Consider the following 20,972-nt stretch of genomic DNA (forward strand, 5'->3'; position numbering starts at 1 on the left):
CATACCAGATCATCTTATCTGCATCCTGACCGTCTAAATGCTTCTTTTGGCATTTTCCCCTGAAAAAAACTTTTGTCTCCTCTTCCAAAAACCTTCTGTCTTGTGTCCTGATCTTTCTTTCCTGCTCCATCAGGATTTAAGATCCCTTCCAGAGATCACAGCCTGATCCTGGCTGCTGCTCAGCCTCCTTCTAAGGGGCACCAACCCCAAATGTTTCACTGTAATAACTTTATTTGTTATCCAGGCACCCTTTTGGCCATCCTGCTGCCTTTGAGACCCTGGCTATTGTTCATAGAAGAAGCCTTGGTGTCCACATGATTTGACACCATGGCCATGGCTCAGAGATGGAGCTGGGTGCCCTGGAGCCTGAACTGCCCTCAGAGCTACCCTTGATGCCCCAGCCCTGAAGGGGTGCCAGCTTTCTGACACATTTCAGCCAGATAATAAACAGGGGCAAAATTTCACATGTTCTCTCACAGAATGTTCCTCGCGACCCCCCCCCACCCCCCACCCCCCAGTTACCTCACTAACTATTTTCACTTTTTGAGACCTTGAAGAAAACAGGTCAAATACAAGATCTTTTCATAGGAGTACCCTTGCAGTTACAAGAGGACAGGTTTTGACCATGTAGCTTTGCAGGGGCATCATTTTTGCTGCACCTGATTGGCCCGAGGATGATCTTGTTGAGGAGATTGTGGTGCAGGTTCTTGGCTGCTGTGAGGCCCATCCACTCCACAGTCAGGGATGTGATAAGGCAAAGGACAATCCCGGCTCCAGAGAGGATGCTGAAGACAGCTACATGGTAAGTCTAATAGAATGACAAATACATCAATCCTAGAAATAAATACCCATTTCTCTTTCCTGCTAGGAAGTTCCCAGGGTACCTGATACTAATCTCTTATATTACATAATTATAGATCATCTTTGGGATATAAAAGAACTATGATGGAACTGCAATTCATCAAGTTCACATAATTAGAAGTTCTGGCAGTTCTAAGATCCCTCACTCTATTCTACCCCTCAAGACCTTGAAATGGTAGTTCTTAGAACTGTGAAGACTGACTATGTGGACAAATACAAAGGATTGTTAGCCAAGAAACTTAGGGGACCCAAGTAGAACCTCTCAAGAATTAAGGCATCTGAGAGATGTTGGGAAGTTCCACTTTATTAAGTTCAAGCATCATAAAATTCCCAGTGCAAATCCTAAACTGATCTGCCAGGGTTATAACACATTTCAAGCCTTCTGAAAGTTTAGTAAGTGGATTCCAGTGAGATACTGTACATGAGTCAAATTTACAACTATAAGCAGATTGTACTTAAACAGTACAATTGAAGACTTCCATTATTTTTTTTCTGGCAGGACACTACTCAACAGCCAGTACTTAGGAAAGTGGGGTCATTGACTTAGAAGACCAGTTATAAAATCCAGATGGAAAAGTTTAGTGTAAGGTTCCTTCCTTTGAAAGGCCAATTATTTTTCTACCCTCAAACATACTTCTGTTTCAGTTTTGCATGTTCAAAAAAGACTGATAAAATTTGAATTGCCTTCTTTTAACATTAAGAATTTGTCCATCCTGTATAATAATCTACCTGTCATTTCAATCCAGCTGACTTCTAGATGAACAGCAAATAATTACTTCAGAACATGTTTTCTCTCATTTTTTTCCCTGTCAGGCTCCAAGATCTGGCTCACCTTCTCTGCAAGCTTATCCTCATCAGCATTCCTGGCTTCATTTGCATTGTCCATGGATGTCCACGTAGCAAGCCAGTAATCTATGGCCACGATAACTGAGTGTTTCAACAGCTTGGAGAAAATCATCAGAAAGAGCAAGAAAAATCCTCCAGAGGTTAGATATCTCCAACAGGTTTTCCATGGCATCTTTGTCCTGAGCCTCAAGACAGTTGACATGTTATCATCTTCATCATCTTCCTCTTCCTCCTCTGTGACTCAGACATTTGATCAAGTAAGCTTGGATTCAATACTAAGAATTATACCTTGTTTTACCAGATTTGATTGATTTTTTTTCCTTTTGAATTTAAATTTTAAAGTCATAATTCAGTTTGTCATTTAATAGCAGCAAACACTTCAGACAATTTTCATAAGAGTTCCCCTGTGCTCTTTAAGCAATTCTATAGTTTGCCAATCTTTGACTTGTCACAGTTTCATTAATAAATTTTTTATAAACTAAGTCTTCACTACTCATTATTTATAGCAGAGGCCAGGCCAACCTGTTCAGCAGCTTTTATTACACAGTCAGCAGAGTAATTTGGAAGATTTTAGAAAACCCTCCAAACCTTTCCATCCAGACTCTTCATCATCTGTTTGCATGAAAAAGTTAAACTTACTCTTCAATCAAGAGTACTAAAATGATAATTGATCACATTCTACTGAAAGAGAAATGGTGGAAGACTTCTGCTATGGAAAATACGTATTTCAGAGGTGTATAAACATGAAGTTTATTTTTTTTCCCCAGATAATAAGAATATATATCTCACAGGCCTGCAGGCCTCACTTGAGGAAGGGAAACATTGCCCTCCTCTTGACAGCTACCTCAATTTGTTTTCTTTACAATCCTTTCTGTTGTTGTACTTCTATCTAACCCATCGGTAACTCCAGGCATTGTGAGTTAGCAAAGAAGCTAACTTGTTTTGGTACACCCTTATCCCTGCACAATGTTCAGGGAAATATGTGGAGAACCCCTTAAACAAGTCCTGTTGTAAACAGATCAAAATGTTGGACTTTCCACTCTTATTACCAAGTGTTATCAATAGATTTTCACTTTGCTGCTAAGAACTGTCAGCTATAAAAGTGGAAAGACAATGAAATATGGGGTTCATTAAAGTGAAATTGTAAAACAAACCTTCATCTTCATCTTCCAGCTGTGACTTGGATTCTCTGGGGTACATGGCCCTTCTAAGGGTTTTTCTCTCAAGAGTGGTCTGGTCAGCTTCCATATCCTGAAATAGTTAGGTTATCATTAATATTAATTAGTTAATAATAGGTTTTACTGATTTGCGAGATCATTTATTAATTTGAGAGCTTAGCTGTTCACCAATTGTAGTAGTACCTGCAGTAACCTCAAAGAGACTTTATCTGGATCATATAACTCACAGAATGGAAAAATACAGTATTTTTCAATTTAAATGTCAGAAAATTCAGATTTGTCCACTTCTTTCCATCTCTCTTTCTGCCATTTTTTCATTCACTGTCTTCTGGAATAATAAAAACTTCCAAAATAGTCTTTAGAGAATCCTAAATGTTCATGGCAATAACAGAATAAAAGGGTAAGAGATACCACAGGAAGTTTCTGGGTCCAACCCCTGCCCCACCAAAGGATCAATTGTGCACCACATTTCCAAGGGTTATTTGCCTAAGACATCCTTACAAACCATCCATGATGGATATACCACACACTTCCTAGAAAATCTATTCCAGCCCCTAAAACTTCTTACAGGTCATGTGGTTTTGCCCTAAAGTCAAGTTTAAAACTTGCTTCAGACACAGTTCTGGTTTTTTTTTTTTTAATTAAACAACAAATATTTCTTTGCAGAAAACTCATGCTTGCCTAAATGCTCCCATTTACCTTTTCCAACTCTTGATCTTGGCGATTCATCAGAGTTTTCCAGTGTTCATATAGCTCAACATCCTTGTTTTGGATGTCCTTTAGTGTCCCTTCTCTAAGCACCATTCCATCCTTCATTGCTATGATCTAGGGGAGAAAGCACCCAGCACTCAGCAACACAGATACCATAATCACTGACCTGGATCCTACAAGACATGTCTCATCATTAATGACAATACCATTATGCAAATTTCTGTCCTCATTTTATTCAATATTTTATTAATAACTTCTTAAGTTTGCTGGCACAGCTCATGAACTGAAACTCCTATAAGTCATGCTTTCCTGCACATGTAAAAAAGCATTGAAAAGAAGGGATAGACATATTTGCAATTTGATCAAAATTCTCCAGGCCTTTCAATTAACAAAAACAAAATCTACTTAAATAATGTAAAAATAAAATAGTTCTTGCACTATAAAATCTGTGTTAGTTAAAGTGGCAGTTAGCCACATGGCATATGGAATAAAGGAAGGACTCTGTTGCAGGGAAAAATAATAATCCCATTAAATGTTATGGTGTTAACTTCAAGTGTACATTCATCCTTAGCAGTTTTTCCCCTGGTACCTCTTCTCTTACCCAGTCAGCATGTGGCAGATATTGTAATTTATGTGTGACCAGAACAAGAGTCCTCTTGTCTTCTTGCAGGAACTTCAAAATCCCTTCCTGCATTAAGTGATCACTCAAGTGAATGTCCAGTGCAGAGAATGGGTCATCCTGCAATCACATCAAATTGAAAAATACTAGAACAGGATTCAACAGCGAGGATTATTCCTAAAATAGTATTTATTTAAAAAAAGCATCTGTCTTTACTGGTGTTTCATCTCTCTCTAGTGACTAGGACCCAGTCAGAGGGCTGCACTCCAGTGAGCTGGAATCCACTGCTCTTCAGTTCACAACAATGGACTCAGTTTCATTTTTTGTGTCTGGCTGTGTGCAGTGCTGGTGCCTCACTGACAGAGTGCAGGATCACCAGAACTGAAATTTCCCATCCAAGTTTGAAAATGCCAGGATCCAAATACAAGCTTGGGCCCAATTTTGATGTGAAACTGGCACAGGAAAATTACATTAGAGTTAGCAACTCTTCTCATTTCCTCCAAACTGAACTACAGACATGCTTGGTCTTCACTTTGAGTGAGTGTGGCTGGAAATAAGGCAACATTCAGATAAGGATATCAGTATGCAAACACTTTTTCTTCAAGAAGTCTCTACTTAATTTTGAAGAGGTTCAAACAGCCCCTTCATGAACCTCCCGAAATTCCTGATATGCCTTGAAATTAATAATAGATAAGGGACAGTCTGTCCAACTCCACAGCACTCTGCAGGAGAGTGCTGAGCCCTCATACTGTTCATTATGGTTCTTTATCAGAAATCCTGCTGATTTCTGTAGGACTCTGCTGATTGTAGGTCACCACTGAGAGCAAGGAGAAGACAATCTGCTCCACTCTTCCAGTGTTAATCTGTGCAGCAATTCCCACCTTCACCAGTCTCCCAGGATGTTTTGATGCTGCCTCTGATGGACGCTTATTTCCTATCTCTATAATTGGGTTTTGGAGTTGAATACAAGTCCCCAGAGGTCTTCTAAACATAAACTAAAGATATGGAATTACAGTTTTATTACTAACTTCCCACACTCCATGTGAAAAAGAAAAATCTTACCAAGAAGACAATGTTGGTGTTCTGGTAGAGTGCTCGAGCTACACAGATTCTCTGTCGTTGGCCTCCACTTAAATTAATCCCCTAATGAGTAAAATGGATCAGAAATAGGCATCTTTGAATAAACATTATGACAGGCCTTTGGAAATGTGGTTTTTTACAATTATAGAGTTCCAATAAAAATAAAAAAAACATTAAAATGCTAGTTCTATTGATAAACAAGCATAATCCTCATATAATATCAGAATAAAAGTTATTGTTCATGGGTGAGTGTAAATTATGAAGAGCTGCTCTGAGCACAGTAGGCTTTTTAGATTGAAAAAATGTAACCAATACCAGCATCAAATTCTGCAAGCAAAATATGGGAGACTCAGGCCAAGAAATCCCATTTGAGAAATAGCTGAAGAAGCAGAAGAGATTTCAACTTCTTTTGTGGCAACCCTTGGTCAATTACAATTATTTACCAGTTTGGCAGCCCAATACAGACTAGAAGTGATGTCACTAATCTGAGTGACATCAGGGAGTGTCTTCTTAATACAAAGGTCAAGCAGAGATTAAAGCATTCACATTATTTACCCTTTCTCCAATTTCTGTCTGGTCACCAAATGGCAGTAAATCAATATCAGGCTGCAGAGAACAGGCATCTGTAACAGCCTTGTACCTGGAAAAACAACATGGTCATTGCAATTATTTATGCAGCCATTGACTTTACCAACACAAAAACCTCCAGCTAGAGGTCACCACGAAGTGTTTATGGCTCTGGGATGGCTGGATAATTGCAAAAATAAGTAGGGCAAAATGATTATTCAGAACTAATTGTAAATTGTAGGAGCATTGTAAACAAAAAAATGACATATTTATTAGAGATCTTTATTGGCAAGACTGCTTTTTAAAGGTTTAATTATGTAAATTATTGAGTGCATTCTTCCCTGTCATGGAGTTGTTTTGTTGGACTGGAGTATTTGAAGCTCTTTTCCATTGAGTTTTTATTCTTCCCCCTTTAAGTGCCTCTTCATTTTCTTTGGAGTGATATTACAGGACAAAGGATTCTTAAGTTCTTCTGATCTTACCAGAAACAGCAAACCACTTGCAAAAATTTGAAATTTTTTGGGTGAGATTTCTGGGTCTGTGGCAGGTGATCTGCTGATGAGCAGCTGGGATCAGACTATTTGCATGATGAAATTTAGCTTTTCCCCATTGAAGCTAGTGAAACAGGCTGATGGATGCAGTGGCTGAAGAATTTGGTCCCTGAAATTTTGGTGCTTTTCTGGATTTTGAGGCATTTGGTCATGATTAGGTTTTTATCAAGTCAGAATGGAATCATACATCTTAACACAGCACAGACTGAGAGGAACAGGGTGTATTTTTAATAACTGAAAACAGATAGAGTGTTGCCTTTGAAAACATCAGCAATTTGTTTTCTTTAGGTCCAGTCACTTTTTCCACATTTGTTAATTGACCTTTTAGAAGGATGCAAGAAGCAGGTGCTGGATAGGCCCAATACCAGCTGTGCACCTCAGCTTTCACACTCCCTTCTCCTGTATTTCTAAAGGAAGAATTAAGGCCATTCTCTCGAGGCACCCCATCTTCATAAATACTGTTTTTGGGAAGTGGCTGCTTCAGTAACTTGATCACAGCAGGATTAGCACATAAACTCAGTGGAAACATGCCTAGAATCCCTATTTCCAGAGACCTCTGGCAGCCTCAGGCTCCATTAAACTAAAGAAAAACATGTCAGTAGTCTCCAAAGATGAGATTCATCTCACCTTGGCAATGACACATATGGATTCAGCTGTGTTCCACAAAGAGCCATGGCCACTGTGGGATTTCTCACAAACATCTTGGACACATGCTCTGGTTGGAGGAGCAGCCTTGAAAGACTAACCAGAAACCTTCCTCTGAGGTGAACAAAGTCAGGTCGGCTAAATCCACCCCAGTTTTAGCATGCACTGACTGATATTTACCAGAATCTACAAAGTTCCTCCAGAAGATGCTAAAAAACCCTCTTTAAAAGGACCTGCCAGGTGTTTTTTGCAAGAAGGTGGATATTTACCTCTGCTTATTAAAGGGGCTGCCAAAGATGATGTTCTCCTCCACAGTGGCATTGAGCAGCCACGGCTTCTGAGCTGCATAAGCCACGGAGTACCTGTTCCTACTGCAGACAGACACAGAGCTTTAGTAAGAATCAAAGCCCTCACACTATGAAATGTCTGATAATCAGATTTTTTAAAGTTAATTTCATGAATGTGGATTTAGAAAAATACAGGGAAACACATAAGCAAAACAAAGTGAAGGGAAGAGTTTTAAATTTGATGTTTTTGTTAGAACAGCACCCGATCTCTCCCCTGATGGCAAAATCTACACTCTAGGTTGTATTCTATTCTACTATAAATGCCTGGTACATACCTCAATCTAGTAACTGCGGTTTAAATCCAAAGGCAAATTATAAATAACAGTAAGAAATATCAAATTCTCACAGGAAAAGTTATTTGGCATTATTTTCTCTAACATCAGAACAGGGAGTGAAAAAGTACTGTTCAAATGGCTTCAGCACACTTGAATTGCTGCTTTCCGAAGTTTTAGATTATTTTATGTGGCCACACATATAAAATACTTTTTTCTCAGTGAATACTTTTTTTCCATTCAGGCTGTTAGATCCTCAATGATACTGGAATAGAGAGCAGTTTAATACAGATTGGGAAGGAAGCACTGCAGTCTCCCAAGGATTTATTAGACATACTTTAGATGTGTCTAAATGCCTGGTGACATGTGTCAATAGAGGCATGAATGCTCTTTACTTCTGGCTGTTTTGCCAAGGTACAGCAGCAAAAAAGGTCATGCAATTTCAGACATTTTTCTGAGATGCCCAAGGTGATGTGAGGAAGGAGGTGTGAACTGGTACTGGCTCATGGATCTGAACACTTATCATAGAATCATGGAATGGTTTGGGTTGGAAGGGAGTTTAAAGATCATCTCATTCCATCCCCCTGCCATAGGCAGGGACACCTTCCACTATCCCAGGTTGCTCAGAGCCCCATCCAAACTGGCCTTGGACACTGCCAGGGATGGGGCAGCCACAGCTTCTCTGGGCAACCTGTGCCAGGACCTCACCACACTTAAGATAAAGAATTTTTTTCTAATATCCAATCTAAACCTGCTCTCTGTCAGTGTGAAGCCATTCCTCCTTGTCCTGGCACTCCAGGCCCTTGTAAATGGTCTCTCTCCATCTTTCTTGTTGGCTCCCTACAGGTTCTGGAAGGCCACAATTAGGTTCCTTCTCAGTCTCTTTGATGGTATTGCTTCCAGCAAAGCATTTGCTTAGCTTCATTTGTAAGCATGTAGGATTTACTATTGAGAGAGGGGATGCTAGGGCAGGAGAAACAGCTGGTTAGAAGCTGTCAGCAACATCCCAAAACTTCCAGGAGTTTTAGCTGTTCATATGCACTCGTATGAAATATGTCCTCGAGATTATGGGGCAGCAAATCATTGTGTGGCTCCCAGCCACATCTCTGTGTGCCACTACCTCTCTGTCATTTGTGACATGCTTTTAGTGGAGCTTGTCCTTCTTTTAAACCTGGAGCCAGGGGTGGAGTCCGTGCTTGGCTTCAGCTGGAGCTGAGCTGGCTCCCTCTGTGCCCTGCTCCATCCCATCCCAGGTTAGGCACCATGGGGAACCCAGTACTGGGCAGAAAACTCAAAAACACACTGAAGGAGACAACTAATGATGCCTCATACCTAGAGATCCTGTCTTGCATGACAAGGAGCACACTAAACTCCCACTGAGATCGGCTGGGAGCTCAGCATCTTTCAGAAAAGACAGAGGTAGTGGTTCACTGGCTGGAGAAGTGGGGGATCCACTGGATTTGCACAATCTATCAATTAATCCCACAGCAAACAATTATCAACATGTTAAGGAAACACAGAGATGGCTTAAGAGCACAGAGATGAGGATTTGGGGAGATTCTGAAGAAATTAATGAGTGTTTTATGATACACTAGAAAAGAAGTAATACCTTCTGGATGCTTCAAAAGAAGGTTCAGTTTCATTTACACTGTAAGTTATGGTAAATGACATTTAGTAAGCAGGAAATATAAAGAATAACATTTTGTGCTAGTTTTACATACAGTGAACCTGGAGTTGATGACATACTTTAAAAACTTAACATAAGTTTGGGGTTTTTTTGTTCTTGAAGGGAAAACAAACAAGGTCTAAGCAAAAGCATAACACTTTTCTAAATTTGACAGTTTCATATCTACAAAGCATAGAGGCTAAACAGGCAAATTACATTGTTAGAAAATGTATTAAAAATGAAAATTGTCTCATAAAACCTTTTAGAAATTAAAATATTAATATTGCCTGGCAAGCAGTAAGTTAGCTTCTCCAGACAGTTCTGCCAATGGCCTGCAGAAGTTGGTGACTAATGACAAATTTCCCCTGGAGTAAAGAAAAACTTTGCAGCTACACTGTAGGATCAGAACAGATTTTTAATCTCTTTGTAGCACTAAGGTTGCATAAAGCTGTGCACAGCACTACAACATGTAGATCTTCCTTGTCATCCTCCACTTCTTAAGGATCATATCCCTAAGAAATGCATTCTGAAGAGCATTCAAATGGCAGCAATGACATAAATGATTTTGCAGCTCCCTCTATTTGTTAATTGATTTATTAGCAGTGCCAAGGGCCTGGAATGGCAGGGAAAGCAGTTTTGGACCAGCAGTGATGCTCATTCCAGGCGTGGTGATGCATGTTTTGCAAAGTGCAAAACTTAAAAGAGATCATACCAGGTAAATAGAAACAGGCATTGGAAGAGGGTGGAAAACTCATGCTATGACATGATTTTCCTGACTTTAAATAAACGGCCATGAACAAACAAATCCTCTTCTCTCAGGCCTATGAATACTCCAGATGAAACTCTCTAATACTGAGACAGAAATGACTGCTTGACTGCTGGGATACCAGTAAATGCAGCAGCACTCAGTAGCAGGATATCCAAGTCTAGAAAGGGCATAAAAATTCTAATAGCAAGCAGAGTCCTTGTAATGCCAGACTCATGTATTAAGCATCTTCCCAAAATGCCAGAACTGAGACATGTTGTTTTCTGTGCTGCACATCACCTCTCTGAGGACTTGGATAATTCAGGCCTCCTAAAATGCACACTCTGTGTTTTCTTCGTGCACCAATTGCGAGAGGAGGTGCTGCATCAGAGGGGAATAAGTCTCAGAAGTGTCAGAGAGCCACACATTGAGGCTCAAAACAGAGAGCCCCTCACTTTAGTGATCTCTCATTCAGCAGAAGCTTCCGGTCTTCTCTACCATGGAAAAAAGTTACAAGAAATCAAAAGATGGAGTCTAAGGAGAGATTGAAAAGGAGCTTGGAATTAGGTGAAGGCAAACAAGAAGAAGAAACCCTAAATTTGCTCCATTCAAGACCCCCAAACTTTTATCAGGAGAGCACTGCAGTGGTAGAGAAGGAGAAAATGCTTTCAGGTATAAGTTTGGGAGCACCTTCTGAACTACAAGTTAACAAAAACCGGGCACAAGCCTTGCAAGACTCTTTGCAATTCCATACCAGATTTAGCATGCTTGCCATTATAACCAAACAGAGTTTCTCAATGGGCAAGGACTAATTTTAGGATCTTGGTTTCTTAAACCCTTTTTCCTTGGTTAGAAATTTCATTCCCGGTTTAGCTTGACAAACAGACTTTGATTCTCCCAAATTATGAATGAGATTTCTGTGAGAACCCACATTCACCAATAATCCCATGAATAAACACAGAGAAGACCTTTCGTGAGCTGGGGCCTTCCCAAACAAGGGGATTAAGTATTTGGTTTTATACTTTATTACCCTGCTGAATCTGAGAGAGTGATGTGATTGCAGGGCATGGGAGTGGGCTGAAATTGAAGCTCCTGAGATTTCTAAAAATGGTATTTTATTTGCCTGAGGGGATTAGCATTTATTTCCTCTACTTCATTTATTTATTGAAATGTGGCTATTTATACTGATTTTTAGCTGTACTATAAAGTATACATATTGCCCAAAATGGGGTGTGGTAAGTTCGAGTCCGAAATGGTAGGAAGGACCAAACTAATTAGTCATTTTTATAGGATTTTGAATACATAAGATGGAAAAAAACAAACAAAAAATCAATTTAAATCAAGGGTTTAAGGAAAAGTAAAAAAGACACCCTGTTGAGGTTTAGACACTTTTATGGTAACTCATAATGTTTTAAAATAGACTCAAGGATCTCTAATCAGGCCCTGATTCACTCACCCTACAAAGTCAAAAGGAAGGAGAATAAAGGTGTACAAAATCTCTGAGATAATCTTGTAACCACAGAATGAGCCATTTCCTCTGCTAATATAGGCTGGAAATTGAGACAAGATGAGGACCAAGCATTTACACATATTCCATCTAGGAGTTGAGAGAAATTTAGGCCTGTCCCTGCAACCAGAACTGGTAGTTCTGCTGATTTTGGCAACTGAGATTTATGTGGATGATCATTTATCCCTCCAGTGCCCATTATGTCCTTCAGTGCCTTCTGTGAGCTCCTGTGGTTGTAATCTTTGGGTGAGCATTGCACTTGGCAGTCCTTCTGAGGGGAGCACTGGCCTTTCCTAATTTTTGTCACATCCTTCTGGATACTTGAGGACAGAATAGGTGATTTGTGAGGATCTATTTAATAGTTCTTGTGTTTCCTGAGCTTTTCACTTAGTATACAACAAGCTGTTTGCACAGAAACCATTAAAATGTACAAAAACCGTGTAGCAAGTGAAGGGTTTCCACTTAGCCCCTCTTGGCTTGTCAATCTGAGAAGATGGTTCTGACTGTTTGGCTTGATGTGCCTGAGGGGAACACCTCTCTGCATAATTCCAAAAAATTAATAAGAAATAATAATAAATAACTCAGATCTGAAACAGGCTTGGCTGAATGACTGCACCCCAACAGCCCTATGCATCAGTGTCCAGCAAGCCTCTCAAGCTGATTGCTCACTAGGAAAACAAAAACCCAGTTCCATGTCTAAGGATGTCACATTTGTGGGGCATGTCTCATATAAGTGGGAAAAACTGAGACTCAGCCCACAAGATTTGCCCCAGCCAAGATCTTTTACAGAAAGATACGCTGCCATGCTTTATTTCCCTGAGATGCCAAAGCAGTGACAACCCTGGCAGCAGGACACACGGCTCTCACTGCAGTCAGCCTCCACAGCAACAGGGTATTTGAATCCCAATGATGCCTTGCAGGATTGTCCCAGTATAACTGGGGCTGCAGTCTTATCCATGCTTACAGTTACTGTGTTGTTACAGCTGAATTTGTAAAGGAATTCACTTAGCCTGCATTTCATCCCTGGATCAGTAGCTGCGTTAGTCATGCATGGAGAATCACAGGGAAAGGGACTTAAAAGAGTAAATAGGACCTTTATTATGGTTTTGCAAAACACAGGATCCACTTAGTTAAATACCTGAAGTATCCTTCTGTATTCATCTGTCTGCCAGGTAGTCTGAAATTACCAGCAAAACATAACCATGTTTGCATCAGCTATATCACAATTATAGTGTGCAATGAAAAAAATGTCTGAGGTGTTTGCTAAACCTTGTGTTGTGGTTTAGCAAACAAAACCACTACACCCTGAGTTGCCTGGTGATCTGGTGGTGTACAGACTGCTAATCAACTGACAGCATGGTCCTATCTCTTGAACAATACTAAACTTCAACTTTTATTTTTTCACAATTTGTAATTGTGAAACATTTCATAAGCTGTACCTATTATGTTTCTAAGACTTCTCATTTTTCTAATCTCTCCAAGGTTCCATATCTTTATCTAGGAAATATCTGAGTCTTTCTCAAATACATCTTTCAAAACAATTATGAGAATCATTTCAAGGTACATTCTACTTACTCCTGTTATTTTTTTTAAACTACTCAGAAAAACAATGCCTGATTGTGGTATGAAAACCTCCATTACATGTCTCAAAGAAATTAACTGTGGTAGGTCACATATTCTTCTTCCTTCAGAGCTTAAATTCATATATAATTAAACTAAATTTAGTCTAGCCTTGGCTTCAACTGTACCTGCTACTCCAGTGAGATCATATGTTTAGAATAGCAGAAAATGAAATAAAGCTAGACAGCAGAAATGCCATGGATACTATCACAGGAAAAGCAAAAAAAAAAAAATACAGTTTACAACATTGCTGTAAGAAAAATATGACAAAGGAGGTTACTAGTCAAGGGACAGGGCAACAAAATACTGGTCTCTGTGACAAAATTCCCTCTTTTCTCAGCAAAAAAGCTGATTGAGAGGATTTTGGCTTGGTAGTTTTAAGGAAAGAGAACTGATCTTTAAAACCAAAGAACAAGTCTTGGGGTTACAGCACATCACTTCCACTGTCTCTGTCCTGCCTAGGCTTGAAGAGTGCTTGCTGCCCCACTCTAGTTTCTGTAGGAAGTTCTCGTTCACTGGTTCCTGAATCCAAGGGCTGACCTCATGGGCAGTTCTCCTTTTAGAAACAGCTTTTTACCAGCCTTTACTCTTAAGGTGTTTGGTGTTCTCAGGCTTTTTGAGTGTATTACTGTGAAGAGTGACACTGTTCCATAGGTGGGGATTGTGCAGGGAAGGAGAAAAGCATTGCTCACATGTAATTACATTTTTTTTTTCTGCCAGCAGCAGCATTTCTGAGTGGGAAATACATCCCTTCCTTTAGGCTGGCACCCTACACATCCCACTAGGCTGGAGAAGCTCCAGCCTGTCACACTTTCACTGCTGGGTACAGGAACAACATGACAATGCTGACTTCAATTATAGTGAGTACTGAAGCCTATTTGATAAAAGGAATAGCCCATGCTTTCTATCCAGGCCATTTGCAGGCCAGTATATTAGATATTAATCACCAGACTGGTCTCCTTCCCTTCCTGGGGCACCCTGCTCTGCCTGCTCTGAACATGACAAAACAGTGAAAAATCTTTCCTGAGTTTGCAGGTGATGCATTCCAGAGAGGATCTGGATGGTGGTAATCACTCAACATGCAGTTCTGAGGGATGAAGTTTACATTTCTCACAGCAAATCTCAGCCTCCTCCTTAAATGAATACAGCAATTAATAGCTATATAAACATACTTGCTCCAGTGAACTTTTCCCTCCAGGGTCTGCATCTCTCCCAATATAGCAAGGAGAAGTGAAGACTTGCCACAGCCAACTTGGCCCACAATCATTGTCATCTGACCTATGATAATAGTAAAAACAACAGAACACAGTTTAAAAAGAGAAAAAAAACCAGTTATACTCCAGTTCACAAGGCCCAGCTAGATTCAGCTCTAGAGCACTTGAACTGATTCATTACTTTTTTTAGCATCCACTACATAAGTGGGCAATATTGCCTATATTCATCTGTGGAAACATTAATGGATTGCAATAACACACTAATCTCCAAAAGAATGAGACTTTTGCTCTTACCTATATTAAAATTTGTTTTATGGGACTGTGTTACTCTGTGAAAGTTATTTAGGGTCAAATGATATATGCTGAGGAGTGATTATTCAGTCTGAAGTTTCATGAAAATTTGGACCAATCTAACAAATGAACTGAAATGAATTTGGGCCAATCTAATAAATGAGCTGAAAGAAGACCCATAACTCTTCTCTGCTTTGCTGTACTTCTCCTTCCCCCCACAGAGACACTTTCCTACCTCCAGTCCTACTCTGCAGTGACAACGGTGCTTCTCAGATCTTCCCATAAACTGATTGAATTCACTAACTGAGCTGGCCAGTGCATTTCATAGACTCACAGAATGTGTTGGAAGGGACCTCATGGATCACCTCATTCCATTCCCCTGCCACGGGCAGGGACACCTTCCACTATCCCAGGTGTCTCAGAGCCCCATCCAAACTCGCCTTGGACACTGCCAGGGATCCAGGGGCAGTCACAGCTTTTTTGGGCAACCTGTGCCAGGGCCTCCCCACCCTCACAGGGAACCATTTCTTCCTCATATCCAATCTAAACCTGCTCTCTGTCAGTGTGAAGCCATTCCCCCTTGCCCTGTCACTCCAGGCCCTTGTAAAGAGTCTCTCTCCATCTTTCTTGTAGCCCCTGTTTAGGTACTGGAAAATTTCCAGTTAAGCTTCTCTCCAGCTGGGAAGCCAAGGATCTTATTCCTTCCATAGGAGGCAAATTCTGGCTCACCCAGCCTCTGAACCCATGGCCTCAGACTGTAAACTCCTTGGAGCAAAGATATTTTCCTGGTGACATTCAATGCTACATGGAAACAAATCACACAGGCTTGGAGATTACTAAATTACCATGTGACAGCAACCTAAAGTAATACTCTATTTTAAAACAAAGCCCTTGATAGGAGATCAAAATAAAGCATAAGGCTATTCAATGATATGAAATGCCAACGGATGGTGTTATGAATTCTACAGCATTAACAACAAAAATAATAAATAAAATTATTTTTGTTATTAATAATAATAGAAAAAGTTAGTTGCTACTTTTCACATTTTTATGCAAGTCTTCCAAAACAAACGAGCATTTTGTAAACCTGTGGATTTCCTAGCCAAAGACATTGAGGATGCAAGGAATTACAGAAACTCAGCTTGACAAAGAGAAATTCATTGAGAGACAAAATAATTGAGGACTTACTGACAGAAAAACTGCATTTTCTGAATGAAAATAATTGTGAACTGGGAGACTATAATGTTGATAAATGGCAGGAAAATTATAATACATGAGTGTTGCTGAAAAATAATATTCTGAGTTAGATGGACCCTTGGTTTGAATGAGTCTGGAGTCCTCCCTCTTTCTTTTTTTTTCAATTTTCTAGTAAAAATAATAACTAATTTTTGGCAGCCATTTTTTCATGTTTATTCTTACTCTTGACTCAGTTTGGGCTATTATAGAACTATATAAATTACATAGATATGTTAAAGCCATATAATTTATCTAATTATATTGCTATATGTACAATACAGGGCATGACCTTGCATGCACTTATACTATCAATTTTTTTCTTATAAAATTCTCAGTGTGTAGCTTTGTGCATTTCAGACTCAATAAACGGAATTAATAACAATCTGACATTATATATTTCATGTTGAAGGTGTGCTTTCATCCTACCTGTTGGGATTCTAATGTTTATGTTGGACAGTGTAGCTAAACCACTTCCCCATGAAAAGTATCCATTGGTCACCTGCAAAACAATTACCACAAAACAGATATTTAAACACTGGAGGGGAAAAAAATAGATTTAAAATGCATTCATAAATACCTGTGATTAATAGACACGGTGTGGTATGGTTGTACACACACAGAAGAAAACCAAGCCAAGTTTGTAAGGATTGCCAAACCCACAAAAATTGTGAACAAGAAAAGATAAATACACAAATACATAATGTATGTAATGCAAGAAAGGGATGATCTTGAGCTGAGTTCTCTTTAACAAACACTTTCATTCTGTCAAATATGAGACTAAAGACTTAGACTTTAGACTCATGATGCCTCTTTGTTTCCTGAGAAGACACAAAATAACTACAAAAACTGGTCTGAAGCTCACTCTTCTCAATGTAAATTTGACTAAAGTGCTAACTTATTTAAGGGCTTGCTCTTGCCATGGAAAATTTGAAACAACAGCAGCAATTGGGCACCATCAGGTGCTGTTGCAGGAGGACCTGCTCCCTGTTTTCATGAGGGAAAACATTTTCATCTCATTTTTCAATGAGATGAAATTTTCAAACCACCTTAATTGCCACATCATCGATCTCCACGGGCCGTGTCTGCTTCCTTGCTGGCTGCTCGTAGTTTTCAAGCTGATACCTCAGAGGCTGCCTCCTGTTGATGGCCTTGGTGTGCTACACAGAGAGAAGTGAAGGAAGGAGAAAAGTTGGACTCCTCCAGGGAAGACAGCATTTGGTGCCCTGTAAAGCAAACAATCCATTCCCTTTTCTACCATCATTCCAGCTCAGGTGAAGCAGCCACTGCTTTTCAGTATGTGATAATACAGACATACCAATGTCTTGCACACTTTTTAAATGTTTGAACACCCTTAACTGAAGCACAGAAAATATTGGGATTTTTTGCTTCCCGTGCATAGCCATCTCAAATTTCAGCTCTGCCATCCTCCTCAAACACTCTCCCCATCATCTGGACTTGGCTGTCTCTGTTGGACTAAGCAAAAGGTGGACAGGACAAAATATAGGCTGAAACAATCTCATTTTTGTTTCTTTTGTTATCAAAAAAACCAAAAAATGTGTTGTTTCAGGTTGGAAAGCTAAAATAAAATTTATTTTGTGCTAATCCTTTCTTTTTGTCGCCATTTCAAGTTTCAGTCACATTTCAAATTGTACAGTCAGATTGAAACTGCTGAAATATATAGCTTTAGAAAAATGTCAAAATGAAAAAAACACCTTTTCCCAATTCATCTTTGTTGTGGGTTTTTTTGTCCTCGAATTTTACTCAAATTTACTCTATGTTTAGTACTCCAGAAACAGGATTTTGGAATTAATTCCTATTTCACAAAGTTTGGTGTTGTTTTCTTCCACCTTTAATTCTGAATTTCCCAGAGCAGGAATTGTTCCTCCCTAAGGATGACCAACATAAAATGGATTGTACAGGCAATATACAGTACAAACCCCATAACCACAGGAAATCTACCTGGGCCTTTTATTAAAAATTAATAATGTTGAATTTTAGTAATATTTAAATATGTTGGTGTGTTACAGTTGGTTTAGGTTGTTTTTTTTTTTACTATTGGCACTTCAGCAATGCTTAAGTGCATATGGGGACCCTTCATGTCATAAAAACACAGAGAGTAAGACAAAAGAGGAAAAACTGGTCAATATTAGAGCCAGGCTAGAAGCTACAGCTCCTGGGCTTTGTCAGCTTGGCCACTGGCCCTGTATGGGGTTATGTGTCCTCTCTGCTTTGAAATTCAGTGTCATGAAGCAGAACTTACAAGTCCTGTGTGCTTCTTGCAGGATTCATAAGGTACAGAGCTGTACCCCCCTCTCCAGCTGTCATCTCCAATCTCATCACTCAGGAGAAACTCATTCAGCTTCTGTACACTTGAAAGAAAACAGGACAGTGAGTTTCATAAACCCAGGTTTCCACAAATACATTTCCTTTTTTGTGCAGTCACGCCAGCAGGATTTATCAGAAATGTTCCAAAAGGAGTTCATGGGATCTTTTCATCTGCCAGCCTGATGGCAAATGAAGATTTATGTGTGTGGAAGAAGGACAGATGAAAATAATTAAGCATTGTACTGGTAGCTGGGAATGAAGAGCAGAGCAAGTCATGAGGGTGCCAAGGGAGCTCCGTGGGAATGGTTTCCATCTTGGCAGGCTTATCTCTTCCATGCCTTTCTCATGCCAGTGCAGTCAGGGTGCAGAAATGAGTCATTCACCCACCTCCATCCTCTGGAAATGCCAGGACAGTGGGTGCATCCTGACACAGCTTTTGCTTCATATAAAAAAAGACATTAAAGCTATTAGAGACTGTCCAAAGGAGGTCATGAGGATGGGGAAGGGTCTGAAGGGGAAACCATATGAGGAACAGCTGAGGTCACCTGGCTTGTTCAGCCTGGAGAAGAGGAGACTGAGGGCACACCTCACAACAGTTCTGCAGCTTCCTCACGAGGGGAAGTGAAGGGGCGAGTACTGATCTCTGCTCCCTGTGACCAGTGACAGAACTCAAGGAAACAGCATGAAGCTGTGTCAGGGGAAGTTTAGGTTGGATATCAGGAAGAAGTTCTTTACCCAGAGGGTGGTCAGGCACTGGAATAGACTCCCCAGGGAATGGTCACAGCCCCAAGGCTGACAGAGTACAAGGAGAATTTGAACAATGCTCCTAGGCACAGGGTGGGATTCCTGGGTCTTTCTGTGCAGGGCCAGGAGCTGGACTCAATGATCCTGATGTGTCTCTTCCAACTCAGCATATTCTGGGATTCCATGGTTCTATGCACTGCATGCACACAGGGGTTGGGTACTGCACACCTCAGCACAGCTGTGGCCTGGAGACGCACAGCAACTCTTTGTCTAGCTCTTAAAATTGTCCACTGGGAAATGTAGTGCACAGGTTCAATTCATTCTTCATCACAGGAGGATTTGATCCTCTTTCTGTCCCACTTCCTTTCAGAGTGCTGTAAGCACCTGGGTCTTTATCATTCTGGGGAAGGGATGAACAAAATCACACACCAGTCATGGTGAAGCTGTTACTTTGCAAAAACTAAAATCAAGGTGCATTGGGCGAGAGACTGAGAAAGCAGAAGGACATATGCCTCCAGATGAGTTATTTGAACATCAATCTTCAAATGGGAAAGTAGTGCATCTCAAAGCCTGTCTGTGTATTTTATATTAAATTATCAATACACATTCAAGCCATGGAGATACAGGTTAGCAAGAAAGCACTGCTGTTGTCATTATTTCCTCCTGCCAGCATGCCTATTCCCATCTCCTCTCTTGAACAGAAAATTTATGTGAAACATAAATTCTGATATGTTTCCATATCAGAATTTCAGTCTTACTTAGGTGGCTAAGCAAGAATTCATTTTTTTGTAGAAGATACAAGACCTTGTTTTGATCATGCACCTAAGATGACATCAACCCTTACTTTGTGTTTGAATGAGGTACCCTCAGAAGTTTTATTGGCACTAGAACTACTCTTGAACAGAAAATTAAGATTCTGACCAAAGTATAAGCTCTTAATCACAGAAATAATAAGCACATACTCATGTATGTATTTGATTGAGGATAGAGCCATGGAGTTGCCAAACATACAATCTTTATCCTTCACTCGGGGGACATGATGTTCATGGGAGAAGGATGTTAGGAAATGAGTTTGAAAAAAGGATGCAGTTTGTTCTGGCAAATCTTTAAATATTGCCCTGAGGGGTGGCCAGCAGTGTTAAGGAAAATATACACACCATTTTGATATTAGGGCTATGCTAAACATTGTACAGAGATGTAGAGGCTTGGATGATTTATAGAGGAGCCTGGAGATTTTCCACTACTCAGAAATCATTTTCAACCTAGGGAAAATGTCTCGTGTGGCCTTGCTCCTGCTGCTGCTTTGATAAAAATAAACTCTGTTTAATTATTTTTCTTTTTTGAAGTCAGAGTGTCCATGACTGTGTCCATACAGGCCACTGACACAACACCCAAAAGCCTGAAATTTGATTTATACCAACCAGCTCCTTTGAGAGTAAGTACTCTATAGCTCAGCATGAAGGAAGCTGCTCTGTTGGGCTGTTTTACAGAAATAAATACCTGGAACAGGATGCAGGACATCACTAAATTCTCACTTATAGCCCAATGCACCTTTTGTGGAGGTAGGGTTAAGCCAGTTACTCTTCCTTGCTTCAGAAAGGCTGGTCTTGCTAGAAAGCTTCACACCAGCCTCTCTCACCCCCTCAGTGCTGACAAGAGCCCAGAGAGTGCTAGGGAAGAGTGATGGCAGGTGGCCACACTGGGAGAACAGGAGCATCTCTCAAGGAAGAACAGTGCAGCTCTGAATGTGAACTGCCAAAGTTAGTGAAATTGTAAAAAGAATGGAACATTAAGAATCACAGAATCACAGAATGGTCTGGGTTGGAAGGAATCTTAAAAAGCACCTGGTTCTGACCCACCTGCCATGGGCAGGGACACCTTCCACCAGACCAGCTTGCTCAGAGCCCCATCCAGCCTGGCCCTGAACACTGCCAGGGATGGGGGAGC

At 40.2% G+C, this 20,972-nt stretch overlaps 1 protein-coding gene across 15 annotated transcripts in view; it reads right to left on the minus strand.

Moving 5' to 3' along the window:
• The window catches only part of ABCC9 (ATP binding cassette subfamily C member 9), a 68,826-nt gene that overhangs the window by 19,870 nt on the left and 27,984 nt on the right, over positions 1-20,972 (minus strand). For 11 of the 15 annotated variants that reach the window (XM_017745849.1, XM_017745847.1, XM_017745841.1 and 8 more), the window contains 14 exons: positions 18,217-18,325; positions 17,003-17,113; positions 16,383-16,455; positions 14,388-14,493; positions 12,734-12,772; positions 9,287-9,325; positions 7,328-7,429; positions 5,851-5,935; positions 5,278-5,358; positions 4,198-4,335; positions 3,585-3,710; positions 2,862-2,958; positions 1,694-1,941; positions 660-808 (listed from right to left, as the gene is read on the minus strand). In XM_017745849.1, the coding sequence (XP_017601338.1) occupies positions 660-808; positions 1,694-1,941; positions 2,862-2,958; positions 3,585-3,710; positions 4,198-4,335; positions 5,278-5,358; positions 5,851-5,935; positions 7,328-7,429; positions 9,287-9,325; positions 12,734-12,772; positions 14,388-14,493; positions 16,383-16,455; positions 17,003-17,113; positions 18,217-18,325 (1,503 nt within the window). The remainder of the gene's footprint in view (positions 1-659; positions 809-1,693; positions 1,942-2,861; positions 2,959-3,584; positions 3,711-4,197; positions 4,336-5,277; positions 5,359-5,850; positions 5,936-7,327; positions 7,430-9,286; positions 9,326-12,733; positions 12,773-14,387; positions 14,494-16,382; positions 16,456-17,002; positions 17,114-18,216; positions 18,326-20,972) is intronic. The other 4 variants (XM_017745851.1, XM_017745852.1, XM_017745853.1 and 1 more) reach the window with 2 other exon arrangements.

Source organism: Corvus brachyrhynchos, unplaced genomic scaffold (genome assembly GCF_000691975.1).
Source record: "Corvus brachyrhynchos isolate BGI_N302 unplaced genomic scaffold, ASM69197v1 scaffold209, whole genome shotgun sequence".
Taxonomy (NCBI): domain Eukaryota; kingdom Metazoa; phylum Chordata; class Aves; order Passeriformes; family Corvidae; genus Corvus; species Corvus brachyrhynchos.